The 15,641-nt window shown below is 44.5% G+C and overlaps 1 protein-coding gene across 1 annotated transcript in view; it reads right to left on the bottom strand.

The window, feature by feature from the left end:
• Positions 1 to 15,641, bottom strand: part of LOC138504450 (transient receptor potential cation channel subfamily M member 7-like) — a 1,624,316-nt gene that overhangs the window by 96,237 nt on the left and 1,512,438 nt on the right. The window contains exons 34-35 of the mRNA XM_069624957.1: positions 9,081 to 9,364; positions 7,145 to 7,227 (exon numbers count right to left, since the gene is read on the bottom strand). Of these exons, the coding sequence (XP_069481058.1) occupies positions 7,145 to 7,227; positions 9,081 to 9,364 (367 nt within the window). The remainder of the gene's footprint in view (positions 1 to 7,144; positions 7,228 to 9,080; positions 9,365 to 15,641) is intronic.

The following is a 15,641-nucleotide window of genomic DNA, read 5'->3' as shown; positions in this document are numbered from 1 at the left end:
CATGCAGGGCCAAGAGTGCCTTAGACTGAAGCGCTGGACACCACCATAAAGCACCAGGAAATGCTCCACTGCGGCACAGGTGCCAGAAGATATACAGAAGTGACTGTCAAAAACCATAAATACGTACAGAGGAGAAACACGCAGACCTAGCAGAATAAGCCATCCTGGTGCAATCCGGAGGCAACCCTAAGGAAAGACTCACAGCCTGCAAGACACGCAGGGAGAGAGAACGGCGCTGGCAGTGGAAGCAAGATGACGTCCAAAACAGTAAAGTCAAAGGTGAAGCAAACCTTGCTAGACATTTTCGCCAAACCCAGCCAGACTAAGGAGGGAGCTATCCCCGAGGCGCTAACCATGCCAGGCAAAGGGGAACCACCCAAAGGAGATCAGCAAATCCTAGAGGCTATTGCTGCTCTGCAATTAGCTGGGGAATCAAAATGCAAAGCCACAATAGGGGAACTGAAAATCTCCTTGGAAGCAAAGATGTCAATCTCCTGAGACAGGATGTCAGATCTATAGCCGAGCGGACAGGAGCACTGGAGAAGGAAGTGAAAGTCAATTCTGAAACTTGCAAGGCGAACAACAATGAAATACACATCCTACAACAGAAAGTAGACAATCTGGAAAACCACGCCAAAGTGGTGGAAGGTAGGGCGAGGAGGAATAATGTCCGAATTGTCGGGCTCCCTGAAGGCGAAGAGAACCCTGACCCTAAGAACTACATTGAAACCATGATATTGCAGGAAATAGGGGCAGGGTCGCTCTCCCAAGAATTCGCAGTTGAGCGGGCACACAGAGCCCTGATTAGGAAACCTCTTCCTGGTGCTCCACCCTGCCCGATAATAGCAAAAATATTGAGCTACAGAGATAGGGAAAAGAAGGTGGAACAATCAACAGGGCTTTGGCGACCATCACAGTTTACCCGGATTATAACTTCCTGGTGCAAAAGCGACACTTGAGCTTTGTGGCGGTCAAGAGAAGGCTGCGAGAATCCGGCCTGAAGTACAGACTGCTTTACCCAGCAAAGCTCAAGGTTCTACGTAAAGACAATGCCTTCTTTTTTGAGACTGCGGGAGATGCCATGAAATGGATGGACGCGATAAACTGCCCAGACCATACAGATGGTCGGAGGCCGGAGGATTAGGATAAGAGAACAGCTGTTTTATCCCTATGGAGAGTTGGGACTGGAGGGTGGTGATTAGCTATGACCTAAGTAAATGTGAACGATGCAGCAGGAGGAGTTGGGACGGAAGAGAGGGGTAGCTTAACTTGAGATTTGTGGTTGAGAAGGGCCACCTAAATAAGTAAGGCATGAGACACTGACATTGTGACAAGGGGGCAATACCAGAAAGCACAACTTCAACCCCAGTAGGTAGTTTAGGTAGGATATTGTAGTGTAGTATCCACCTGCTGCGACCTCTGCACCAGCATAGTCGGGTGGAGGTTGAGATGCGGGGGAGCCTGAGATCCAGGGATGGAGCTGGGCAACAGTTGGGAGGGGTTGGGGGGGAGTTGTTAGGGGAGTGGGCGGGGAGAGGGAAGGAGGAGGCTGCTGAAAGGCGGCTTTAAGAGTCTACAATCTCAACTCAGTCAAAACATGAGGAATAAGAAGAAGATGGGTGGAGTGGGGTATGGCTAAAATGGGAGATTTAAGGATTGTGACTTGGAACGTACGCGGGCTGAACAGCTATATCAAATGGAATAAAATGATGATGTACTTAAAGCAACAAAAAATAGATATAGCCATGCTGCAGGAAACCCACCTGACTAAAGGTAAACTGGAGGTGATAGAGAGAAAATGGAAGGGGACCACGGTGGGAGCCACGTACTCAGTGTATGCCAGAGGGGTTCTTAAATGGATAGCACCCCACGTCCCTTTCAAAGTGCTACAACAGGTGGCAGATGTAGACGGCAGACTGGTAGTGGTGAAGGGGCTGGTGGGCAACAAGCAGGTCAATATCATTAACGTGTATGCCCCGAAAAATGATACTGCAATGTTTTTTAGAAACCTGTACACTAAGATCAGCCTATACAAGGATGGATTGGTGATAATGGGAGGAGATTTCAACTGCACGCTAGATCCCAAGCTAGACAGATCTGATGACAACATAACTAGACTGAACCCAGCGGCAAAGGCCCTAGCTACACTTACACAAGAGTTCCAGCTGACCGAGATAAGGAGATGACTTCACTCACAACATAGGGGATACTCACATTATTCGGCCCTGCATGATTTGCATACTAGGTTGGATTATATATTCGGGGCTGGCTCCCTGGTTGAGGATATCAAAAGTGCGGAGTACAAAGCAGCGGTCCTCTCAGATCATACGCCTTTGGTCATAATATGGCAGATCTCACCTTCCATACCGAAGGTACCGACATGGAGGCTCAGAGGCACTTAAAGATACCATATTTAGAGAAGACTTAAGGAAGGCCATACAGGAATATTTCGAATTAACCACAGGTAGTTTTCGGTCAGCTGGGACGCTATGGGAAGCATTTAAAGTGGTAATGAGGGGGGAAGCAATCTCCAAGTCAAAGGGGCTACAAGGGGGCATTTTAGCAGAGTTGCACAGTACGGAAAGGGAGATTGAAGACAAAATGAAGGGCGGGGTGGATTCCCCAGAAAGGACCAAGTCTATACAATAATTACAAGAAGATTGCAGAGCCCACTGGGAAAGGCTGAGCAACCTGAACTACAGGAGGTATGTAGAAAGACAGCACGCAGAAGGGGATAAGCCAGGCAGACTGCTGTCCTGGCTGTGCAAAAGTGAAGCACCTAGACAGGCAATACGAGAGATACGTAAGCAGGATGGCACAGATGAGGACACCCAAGAAGGGGTGAACGAGTGCTTCCACGAATACTATCAGAGTCTGTATTCAGACAAGATGGGGGGGGAAGAAAAAATGGACATAAGAGAAACACTAGAGGAGATTATTCTACCCAGACTAGAGGAATCGGACAGGGAAAGGCTGCATACACCACCCACGTTGGAAGTATTAGAAAATGTAATCCAAACCCTACCCATTAATAAAGCTCCAGCAGCAGATGGGCTCCCAAGCAAGTTTTACAAGAAATATAAGGCAGATCTGCTCCCTCCATTGTTGGCCATGTTGAATGAAGCGTTTGACAGAGGCAGACTGCCAGAGTCTCTCAGGGAAGCGATCATAGTCCCGCTTCTTAAACCCGGTAAGCCGGATACGGATTGCGGATCATACAGACCGCTTTCGATGTTGAACCAGGATAGTAAGATCCTTACCGCGGTGATAGCTTATAGACTGAAGTCAATAATTAACACACTGATACACCATGACCAAACGGGGTATGCCCCCCCGGAGGGGCATCTGTGACAACCTCCATAGGCTACATCACATTATTGACCAGAAGGCCGAGAGCTCCCAAGAATTAGCAATAATATCGCTTGACGCAGTTAAGGCATTCGACTCTGTCAGGTGGCCATGGCTGCTGGGGGTCCTGGAGAACTATGGGATGGGGCCGGCGTATTTGCGGTGGATCACACTACTGTACAGTGAACCCATTGCCAGGGTCCGGACAGGATCGGTTATTTCAGACCGATGGATGTTGGGTAGAGGAACCAGACAGGGATGCCCCTGGTCCCCGATGCTATTTATTCTAGCGCTTGAACCGTTAGAAGCATATCTTAAATACCAGTATGGGGAAGTGGGCATTAAAACAAAAGGACAGAATTTGATTTTGTTATATGCGGATGACATGCTGCTGTACCTACAATGCCCGGAAGAAAACTTGCAGTACATCTTAGAGGTTTTTGAGCGATATGCGCTTCTTTCGGGCATAACGGTTAACCCTAAGAAATCCACCATATTCCCCCTAGGCAGGCATTACCAGTGTTGCAGATTGGTGGGCGGTAGATACCTTCCAATATCTGGGAGTGAATGTATATCATGAGGTCGAGGATGAGCATAGGAACAATATGGAGGAGGCAGTCAAGAGGCTAGAACGAAGCATAGTATTTTGGACATGGTTGCCCCTAACCATGATGGGGAGGACGGCACTACTCAAGATGGTAGCATTACCGTGGCTGTTACACAATTTCGCAAATGTCCCGTATTTAATACCTAAAAGATTTTTCTCCAAGTTGCATAGTATATGCAGGGGGTTTATTTGGCATAACTCCAGAAATAGGGTAGCCCTATGGAAATTACAAAACCAATATGATCACGCAGGAATCAGACTACCTAACTTTGAGGTATACTACCTAGCTGGCCAACTTCAATATGTGGTAAAATGGCTATCTGAGGATACCACACCAGAGTCCAGATTATTGAGGGCAGAATGTGCACCTTATTTCCTAAATGAGTGGATGTGGGTGTCTGATCCCCCGAAGGGGAAGAGATCGGCTCTGCTGGCCTTTGGCAGGGAGATCTGGCACAGAGCCTGCAGAACGATGGGGTGCCCGTTACCGTGCTCCCTGCAAGTGCCCTTGGTGACCCTGAAAGGGGTGGATGGACAACTGAGGAAGACTATCAAGGAACACTGGGAACCCGTGGGAGTGACAACCTTAGGAGACATGTGGAGGGAGGAGGGAATGATAGAGTTCGAAGCGTTAAGGGAGGATACAGGATTACATAGCAGCCAGTTTATCACGTAGTCTAAGCTACGGAAGCTGGTAGAGAAGGCATGGTCGGAGATAGACCTGGCCCAGCAGCCAGATGATGCCATAGAAACGTTTCAAACAGTGTCGGAAGGAGGCCATGAGGTCTCCAGAATTCATTAAATACTGATGTCTAAGGTGAGGAAGGAGGTGGTCCAACTAAGGCGGGATTGGGAAGAAGAAAGTGGGGAGACCATAAGTGATGGATTATGGGAGAGGATGCAGAGATACCAAAAAAAAGTGTCGAGGAATGTCAGACTGCAGCAGGTCCAGCTATATATCACTCGCAGGGAATATATGACCCCCCCATGAAAATTGCCAAGTTTGCGAATGCAGCTACACAGTACTGCCCAAAATGCGGGCAGGAGAATGCCGGGATGGCACACATGTTCTGGGCCTGCCCTGAAATAGCCATATACTGGGGAGAATAGTGGACCGGTTGACCAATAAAGGGATTAGACTAAAAGTGGATTCCTTATGGGCATGTATAGTGGGTGGCTTTCCTAGACCACGTAAACTTAAGCACGTCAGCAAATTAAAAGACTTTGCATATATTTTAGCAAACCGCAGGATAGCCATGGGCTGGAAGGCGCAGGCGAGATCAAGGGTATAAGCCTGGTGGAGGGACCTTCTGAAATGGGCAGACGCTGAGACGGTGGCTTGGAGTGAAGCAGCGTGTAGAGGGTGGGAGGAGGAGGCGGGAACGCTGACGGCCTGGCTACAATTGGTTGCTTCCTTATCGAGTCTGGAGCCTGGGGAATCAGAATCGGGAAGCTCCCAGGATGGTGATGGAGATGTGACGGCTTTGAACTAATGGACTGTGGTTGTAGATAGTGAGACTCTAAGTGGGGGGGTTTGGTTTATGCACCATGTTAAGGTGCATTGTATGTTTGCTGTGAAAATCAATAAATAAAAAAAAATAATAATAAATAAAAAAGTATGGCGAAAGTGGAGTCAGCTGTGGAAGGAGGACTACATACTACTGGGTGAAAGCAGACCTCTCCTGGAAGGTGGCATGGCAGATAGAGTGCTTGAGAACCCCTGCCCGATGCATAGTGTATGCAGCGGGAAGCCAGGCTGAAGGAAGCTGGAAGCCGGTGGCAGACTGTGGAAAGGGAACCAGCGTGACCAGGTGAAGCTGGAAAGTGAGGCCCGAGCTGCAAGAGATGCATCGGAGGTGTGAGCGAAGAGAGCTGCTGGGGGGACGGAGAAAGGTACCGCACAAGAGAGTGAGCTCACGACGGCTTGAAGCCTTGCTGAAACTCTGCAAGCTCCAACCGGTTAGTCAACCTCGGAAGGGGGTCACCGTTAATACAAGCGAATACGCAAACCATTTAATAAATACTGATTTTAATGAAATGAAGTACATTTTGAATACCAAACAAAATGAAAATGAAAGTAAGCACTTTTTGAATACTGATCTGATTGAAAGCAAGTTGGTGGAACTTCCTGACATAAAGAACTGTGTAAGATGAGAAAACAAGCATTGACAAAAGCCATAAGAGTATAAGGAACTGTGTAACTTGAATGAACAAGCTATGGCAAGAGCCAGGAAAGTATGTTAAAGTGCAACAAGTGAATGGTGGCAGAATAAGTAATGATAAAGCATCATGAGGGTATACAATGAGAATGAACCAAATACCACTGTCAGTGGTACTTGCATATGAAAAAGCAGCAAGTAAGGTGTGTCAGTTGCGTGACTTGCAATGGGTGGACCATGTGGTCTGACAACTGCGCCTAGACCAAGTGCACCTATCTATGGAAAAGCCACTGAGAGCACTCACAAAAAAGCTTGTGTTCGAATAGAAAGGAAAGCTTGTGTAATTTGAAACGAAAGAACTGAACTATATGAAATTGGTGAAAAGTAATCAAACAAGAAGAGCTGGCAAGTATCCCAAGGAATTATGTTGTTTTGGAAAGGTGAAAGACTTGAAAGCCTGGGGAAGGGAACCCCTTGGCATTGTGAACTATTTTGAACTAGGGGGAATGGGAAACCCTTAACGAACCAAGAGCTAGAAGAAGCTCTGAACTTTTACTTGAACACTACTTATGTTGATGCTGACCTACCTACACATTATATACGATTAGATGCATAGGTATAGTATAGGTTTTGGACAAAGTCGGACATTTGCTTTGGACTTCCTGACACAGACTATCCTTAGTTTTATTTAGGTAGGGAAATCCCACCTTAGCATAGGGCAAGTTAGGCCTTTTTCCAACGCTACATTTGAGTTAATGAAGGTTTATAGCCCAACCTTTACTCAGTTGTCCGTGTCTACTTCCATGATGCCTTCACAATAGGGAACTCCCCATAACCATAGGGCTAGCTAGGCATGTTTTTTTACTTTTATTAAATAATCCTTATGTAAAAAATGTCCTCAAAGAATTTGCTTGCTTCTTCTGTCCAGTCACAGGGTGCATACTGCACATCTATATTGACATAGCTCATACAGCTTTGTGTCATACAAAACGACAAGGACATTTACCTTTTTTTACACAAATGTACATACCGTGGAGAATACGGGATGGATTTTGGCTTCATCAGGTTGAAAGCACATACAAGTTTCTGTGCTGCTCTCTGCTGCTGTATTTCCTAAAAGAGAAATATTGTGTTAAGAATGTGAAATACTAGGCAAGCATAGTGTCCTCTTTTGTGCCACTGGTAAATGCTCCTCCTTGACAAAACTGCTTGAAAATCCAAAGTGCTAATAGTCGAACCAATGCCCCTTAGGATGTAGGGAAGGGTCGTTAAGATAAGAGTATGATGGAGAAAGGCCAAATGAAATGTTTCCCTTTGTATGCCCCTTAAGGATTGCCAATATGACTGCGATTGGGGAAGTTGTATTATTGTAACAGGGAAGCTCCGGGAACCCCATTTCGATTAGCTCCTAACAATCTATAACAGAGTATCATAGGACATCGTAAAATAATTAGTAGCCACTTGGCTTGTGCATCCCAACATAGAGTAACCGTCGGGGATGGGCCATGTATGATAAGGCAATAGTTGACCAATGTCTGGCTGTAGCTCATCGTAACAGTGGGAGATATAAACGTTTTAAACTAAAGCGGGCCAGTTTTTATACCCTTGGTAACGTTATGCATGGCAATCAAAATTAACAGCATTGTCCAAAATAACTAGCTCTTTCCTTACTTCTGGCTATACAGACAAGGCCATGAGGACACAGCACTGTTTCCCGCTGCACTTTTAGGAGGATACTGACATGGCTTCCACACTCAGGTTCACAGATTTTAAAAAATAATAGTGTCCCACCTTTGGCAATGCAATCAGCAGAGCTCAAATAAATGACGTTTTGGGAGGATTCTCTTCTTATTTGTGTACTCTCCTGGTCCCGTCTTTGTGCTCTGTTTATCATTGCCCACCTTGGTTGTCCTGCTCACCACTCGCCAACTGAGTTTAATTTCTAGACATATTTTTCCCTGTCCTGGCAAAGACACCTCAAATTATTTACTCTGGCTGGTTCTAAGAGAGGATAGTTAAGGCCCCACGAGACAGTGAATCTAGGTAACTTCATTGCAGGCACATTTCTGCGAGACCAGCACCATATTTGTTACCCCGGCATGTCCTTTCTCCTTCTTTTGCCTTATTTTAGCGACTATACATTTTCAGGAGCTCCATGTTTTTGTTTTTAAACTTTGCTATTTACTCCTTATACTCCTAGGATCAGTGCCCTCCAATGTCGTAACCTCTGCCGCCCCTCACTGATACCCCTGCTTCATCAGCCATCTGGAAGAAGAGGCAAGGGCTGCTTTAGGTAAAGACCAACTTCTGGCCTTAACAGCTCTGCTAAGGGCAGCACCAGCTGCCTTGTGTTCTAGCGGCACTCATCATCGAAGCTGATTCCACTGTGAGTTCCCTGCAGAGCAGCTTAAGCCATCAAGCACCACCTGTGAAAGCTCTACTACAGGTTTCTGCACCTCCTCTATTTGGTCCATTCTGCACAACTGCTGCCGACACATATTGGTGCCAGGTCCTTTCTCCAATAGCCTAGAAACATGATGCTTATTTAGTCATGAGGGTTCAATTCCTTCATTTGGGGGGCATTTCTCAGCCTTGCCCACATATCCGTGGACAGGGGCAAAGAGAGGTTTGTGCTGCTGTGGCTACCTTTTTGATTTTGATAAGAGCGTAAAAAGCAAAGAAGAAATGTGTATCTTGTAAAGAACACTGGCATTGTCTCAGCAATATTGTGCTGTACATTGTAATGTGTGTAAGGCACTTTGCAAAAGGAACAAGCATACTTTGGGAAGAATTGATAATACATTGTTCATTTTCCCCAAGAGCCATTGAGGTCAGCTCCTGTTTTCTAATGGTTAGGGAGCTGATGGCAGACATCTTGGTACGATTTAGCAATATTTGGAATTTACTGTCCCAAAAACCTACATGGTTCATTTATGCAAACCACTGATTATGGTGCAAACACTTACCCTGAGGCAGAGATGTAGCACGGTGTCACCTTGGTAGACACTGGACCAGGTATCCACAACCCCTGGAAGGAAAGATTTGATGATATACAGCTTCCCTGATTTAAGGAGGTCATATTGAGACCAGTTGCATAGGACTTTAACAGCTCGACGTAAACCTCCTTCCATCTCCTCTTTACTGATGAATTCAATCATGGAGCAGAGCCCTTGCTGCGACCATGAAGACATGCTGTTATTTAGGATGCTCGGGGAGCTCTCTTCCAGCTGGTACACAGTGACAAGTTCACCTGCAATACATTTCAAAGGAAAAGGATTTACCAAAGAAACTCATTACAGAAAATCTTTAGGGATTTGTCACTCGGAATGAATAATGGTTCAATTTGTTCCATCAAAATACTTCTTTCATCTTTATTGTATTCATTTACTAGTCAAAGCCCCTAAAAAACATTCAAACACCAATAATACAGATGGAATACATTTCTAAAATCAGAAATCTTTAAGACGGTTCCACATATAATACCAATGGAATACATTAACTTTTCCTTAATAATTCCTCATTTGTTTGAATATAATGACAAGTAATAGTGTATGCCATGCTCTTTCTCTTTACTAATGTCAAGCAGGGAATGTAACACACATTCGCCAGGTGAAACGATTAATCTAAATATTTCTTTATAAAATGAGGAACACAATAGCAAAACAGTATAGAGCCACTGACAAAAGCTTTTTCTGGCCGTGGAAAAAGTAGTAACTGAAGCCAGCATAAGCTATATTTATTTGCAAAAGTATGCACTGCCTATTGTGAGAAACCAGAAGGTGTCTCACCCGCTAGTCCCCAGGGATCTGTTATCCAGGTGGCCAGGACACGGCCATAGCTTTCGGATCCAGTTCCTGGGGGTGAACCAGTGCGGCAGGATCACCTGGATGGGCAGGGTCTTCGGGGAGTGGGACACTGCATGGTGAGACGCGGTATCCCCTTTCCTGTAAAACCTTTTCCCTATCCTACCAGGTAGGATAATTGGGAACTCAACTCTCCCCCCCTTTCCTGACACAAACACTTTCTCACGGACAGCTCATTGTTAGAGAAAATGGACTAACACCAAGCCGTATACATGACATGTCCCAATACAAGGGTCAGGCAATTACTGATAATTACACACACCTGACTTCCATCACACTTCCCCACATGGATAAAAGGCGGAGCACGAAAGCACACTCTTAGCAAGGCAAAACACACGAGGAATCAGCAGTTCCGAGATGGCAGTTTAATATGAGGAGAAAGACGGCAAGACCAGAAAGGGTTATAAGGAGGAAAGTGCCCTTGACCTTTTTATACGAGAACCGCTACTTTCACAAACCCTTGAGAATAAGAAACATAAGACCCGCAATTACAGCTGAAGAAAGGTGCATTGTGGGGCAAAGGTACCGGGGGCCCTCCCGTATCGATGACCAAGGCAGGGAGGAGCGATTGCAGCTGTGGTACCATCTTTGGCTCCCACAACAAAGCAGCGCCAGTAAAGTCAGCAGAGCTGGTGAGTCAGGGAGACTGATAGCAGAGTGGTCTGTGTTTGAACCGAGGTTGCAAGTGGCAACATTGTATGAAGAAATCTGCAAAGAACAGAGTGTGATGAGTATGTGATGAGCAAGGCAAATATAATTGAATATCCAAGTAGTAACTAAACTTTTGAAGCCTAGATGGATACCATATACAGAGTGGCCCGGCACCACGTGGGTGCTCATTCGAAGGTCTCGGTTAGGTATCCAACTGAGAGGGTAAAATTATGAATTGTGAAATCAAGGTGGTCTACGAAGAGTCAAGCTAAACCCTGTGCATATTCGAAAGTCTTCGATAGCTAACACGAACTGTAATTGGTCCGAGCCCGGCTGAGGGAGACTAATTGCGGAAAGGAAGGACCTGAGCCTAGCTGAGGGGATCCGGGGTGAACCGTGAGTCACCTGAGAAGAGATATTTTATAAGCACTGGAGAAGAGGGGGATCCAAAGTAAAGATTGTGGAATAAAAGGGATCCGAGCCTGGCTGAGGGGGATCCAGGGTGAAGAGTGAATCACCTGACTTGAATGTTTGTTTGTTTTGATACATCAGGCCCTCCCTCTGAATCAAGAGACTTTGATAACTCAAGGCACTTGGACACAGACAGCCCTGATGTTGGTAATGCAACTGCGTCCTCATGCCGAAAAAGTCTGAGAGTGTGCTATGCCCGAGTGAACCGCCTTGTCCCATGGTGAAAACATGAGGAAGGAAGGCCAATGGCCGTAACATCCTGACTTATCATTTGGTGAACACTTCTTTCTTTTTCATGAACATTACAACACCCCCCCACCCCCACTATTTGTATTTAGCTGTAAGGTTTGGCAATAGGTTTTTTAGTATAGGCCCTTTTATTTTTACGAGACTCCACTAGGACTGCATTATTATTATTTGATGGTATAGCTTGCTATATATATAGCTTAAATCTGTAGATTTAGGATTATATAGGCGTTTATCACACCCTTGTTGAAGTTCAATAAACACTCTAGAACTGTGGTCACTTGTGTCTGTCTTACCTTGATACCATGCCTTCCTTATACTATTTACAAAAATGTGTGCATGTGGAGCTGGAGTATGCATTGAGGTTTGTTACGCATACGTGGAGTGCCAGTGGACAAAAGTGGTGGATCCCAGTGCTCGTGTCTGGGAGTTTTGGGGGTGTGAGAATGGGGAATCAGTACACACCCATAAAAGCATAACAAGGTGTATTTGTAAAAGGTCATTGCTGCATTAGAAAGTTTTGTGAACCTACTTAATTTACACTTGGAGATTCTAGTGTGTAGTGATGTTGTGAGTAAGAAGAGATGCAGCTGTTTAAAAATGTCAAGTGGCCGAAACAAGTGTCACATTTTTTTCAAAACGATTCTTCCTGTGTCTGAAGGGGAGTAAGGCTGAGCATGGTCAGAACACCACTTTGTATATTCTAGGAAATTCCCTTTTGATTGATTCTCTAAATGATCTTATATTCAAGTTAACCATTCATGAGTTTAAACTGGTGAATATTTTTATTTTTGAACAATGCATCACAAATCTATTTCAGATCCGTTTGTTGTTCCTCCAGAACCCTTACATTTTGTAACAGTATTTTGTTGAATGGTAAATATTAACAGGGTCACTGAAACATTTTTACATTTACCTTGCAGAATTGAAAAACTGAAATGTTACAATTTATCACCCACAGGTGTACACATTTTTCGGTTTAGTCCACCAATAGTGGGCCACTCACATTAATCGGGTGTAACAGAAGTAAGTTACTCCCGATTTCTTTGTCAATACTCTTTCAGGCAAAACCTATGCTTAGTTGTACGTGGAAGATCCAAGAAGCATTTAAACAATGACCCAATATTACAATGCATTTTGCATATAATATATGTGACATTGAAGTAGTCATTGATGATCTGCATCAGACAGTACGTACATACAAGTAATTTTTCCAAAGGCTCTTTATTTTCCACCCACTTGCACACCCCTCCCCGAGACCAAGGGCCTCCAGGTGAGTTTTGTGCTTCTTCTTACCTGTCTGCAAAGTTATTTTCTAGCCTTTTAGCATACTTTTGGCACTCTCCCTCATCTCCCCCTGCAATTTTCCTCTCACATCCCTGTGTCCTGCCCTCCCCCCACTCAATCGTTGCACTCAGAGAAACACGAGATCTGGAAGGAGGCTGTTTATATTTCCATCCACCCATGCATCCAATTCACCTGTGTCGCCTGCCTATGAGATCACAAATCTTCTGGTGACTTTTGTGCCACTCCAACGAGGTCTGAAAAGTAATTATTCAACCTTCAGCTGCACCCCTGTAATTTTTTTTCTTTTTTTCTCTTTTTCTCTCTCTCGCTCGCTCTCTCTGCTCAGCTTCTTTTTGTCCTGTACCCCTCCTTTCCCAAATGGTGCTTGAGGAGACCTGGAACAAAGGAGGGTTAGTCTTACTACCTACACTTCCAAATCCACCACTTGCATAGCCTGTTTTGGAGACCAATGATCAAGGATGTTTTTTTTACATTGTTTTTAATTTTTATTGGTTTGTACAAACCTTTAAAAAGAAAACACAAACAAGACAACATATATACATGTTCCACAAATTCCATTTCTTCATCATCTGATCAGTTCATTCTCCAGTTTAGTGCACAGATTTCAGATCCGACATGCAAGGATTAATCCACATTGGACTTTAACTATGACTAGGCTTCGGATTTATGATCACAGTGTCTAAACCGTCCTTTAGAACACGAAGAAACGCCACTAGAACGTATAGGGCAGGTCGGTTAGAGCCGTCAAATAGTACTCTCCACCAATCTTCAGCCGTCAAGGTTTGGTATTTGCGAGTTATTGGACCAAAAATGTTTGTTCTTTGGTGAACAAACCCAGAGCATGACATTGTCAAATGTTTTAGGGTCTCGTTATCAGTGTGACAAAAGCAGCACTTTAAGTCCAAGTCAGCATGCTGTGAGCAAATACTTAAACGTTCCTTAGTTGCCAGTATGTTGAGCCTAAAATGCATATACAAGGCTCTGGTATGTTGGTCTGGGAAACAGTTTAGATAATGTTGCAACTGCCCACATACTCGGTTTTCTCCGTGGACATCCTTCATTGTTTTAGATTCATTTCTTGCAGTGCATGTGTTGATCCAGTCCAATCTCCACATCTTCTTCTTAGCCTGATCTGGGTTGTCCATGGGGATCTTTATCGAAATGTACATTTCTAACACCTCAAGACATAGTCTGTTCCATTGGAATAAAATTATTTCAGATTTTTCTTTTTCCAATGTCTGTAGTTTACGAATTTGAGGCAGCAGATCTTTTTGCTTCGTTTTCCTGAACAAACTTACTAGATTCCAGGCAACTCGTGCTTGGATCGAGATGTAGCCGAGTTCGAATCTTATGTAGGCCGTGGAGGTCCCCTTTGGTAGGCCTAACACTTTGGACCAGAAGATATTTTCCAATGAGTTCCACAACTCATGTCCACATCCAAAGGCATTTTCTGCGCCATATATAAGTGCAGGCACCACTTTTTGTTGAAAAAAGGTGACAGTTGGTTTCAAGGAAAATTTGCTGAATTTTCTGTTAATCAAGGAAGCCTGACAAGCCAACTGGCGACATTTATTTTTAGTTGCCTCGACCCAGGGTGCATCATTTCTGCTCGCATTGATTTTCATACCTAGATATGTGGTGTTCTTCACAAACTTTATCGGTTCTTTGTCAAGGTACCAGGTGATTTTTTTTCACTTTCCCATTGGTGCCCTGTTGTTTTTCAAGGACCAAGATCTCGCATTTTGGTTTATTTATTAGCAGAACATTTGCTAATAAATACTTTTCAAGAGTAGTAAGTTAACGCTGGAGACCTATTGGTGTAGAATCCATAAGGATAATATCATCTGCGTAAACGCGATAGTCGATGTGCGTACCGTTGATTTTCGGTGGGAAGGTGGCGAGGTCATTAAAGATCTCCTTGATGTCCGATATGAACAAGTTGAAAATGATGGCTGCTAAAGGGCACCCTTGTTTAACCCCTCTATATGTGTTTATAGGGGCTGATAGTGAACCTTTTAGATCTAAACTGATTTTAATTGAGGTGTTTGTATGTAGCTCGCGAATAGCAGCCAGCAAGCTGGGTGGGCAATTCCACGCGCTCAGTTTTTCCCAAAGCAAGTCTCTGTTTATGCTATGCGTGGGATAGATCTATTAGGGCCAGATAAACTTTAGAGGTAGATCGATGTGCTTCCATCTTCAGCAAGTTTATCAGCAAAAGGTTCACTCCACAACCCACCCCCTTGACAAACCCTGCTTGTCTTGGATCAACCCGATTGGAGACGATAGACCACTTTAGTAGTTTCAGTTGCAGGAGGGTGGCATAGATTTTTCCCAACACGTCCAATAGCGCAATAGGTCTATAGTTTTTGGGATTGCGTCTGTCGCCCTTTTTGAAAATTGGGACAATCATGGCAGACTTCCATGATCTTGGTGTACTGCAACATTTGACGATCCTGTGGAACAAGATTGTACAGAAGTCTGACCATTCGTCCGGATGTCGTTAATGGAGAAATTGGTCAGGCCGTTTGGGCCCGGGGCTCTGGAATCGTGCACATTCTTAATTACTTGCAAGATGTCTTCTCTAGGGAACACAATCTCCCAGTGAGTAAGAGTCGGAGCAGCCCATTTTGTAGTTGTCAAATCCTTGCAAAAAAGATCAGTGTAGAAGGACGTCCACTCTGCTTCTGAGACTAGGTTTGCTTGGAGAGCATGTTGTGGAGCTAAATTGGTGTTTATTAGTCTCCAGTATTCTGTACAATTTTTATTCGCCATTTTGGACAGCATAAGCTCAGCATCATTTTGTAACATAATGGCCTTGTGAGACTTAAGCCAGTTCTTATATGCTTGTCTTATTGTTGTTTTTTCATTGTTAACATTGACGTGGTTTTGTCTTTGTGCATTTCAAAGGTCACGACGTAATTCTCTTTTCCGTTAGAGAATTTCAAGGTCGAATCTGTGTTTAGGTGAAAAGTCAACATGTTTTAATTT

The sequence above is a fragment of the Ambystoma mexicanum genome, chromosome 11 (assembly GCF_040938575.1).
Source record: "Ambystoma mexicanum isolate Mex_15411 chromosome 11, UKY_AmexF1_1, whole genome shotgun sequence".
Classification (NCBI taxonomy): Eukaryota; Metazoa; Chordata; class Amphibia; order Caudata; family Ambystomatidae; genus Ambystoma; species Ambystoma mexicanum.
This window is presented reverse-complemented; position numbering and strand designations above follow the sequence as displayed.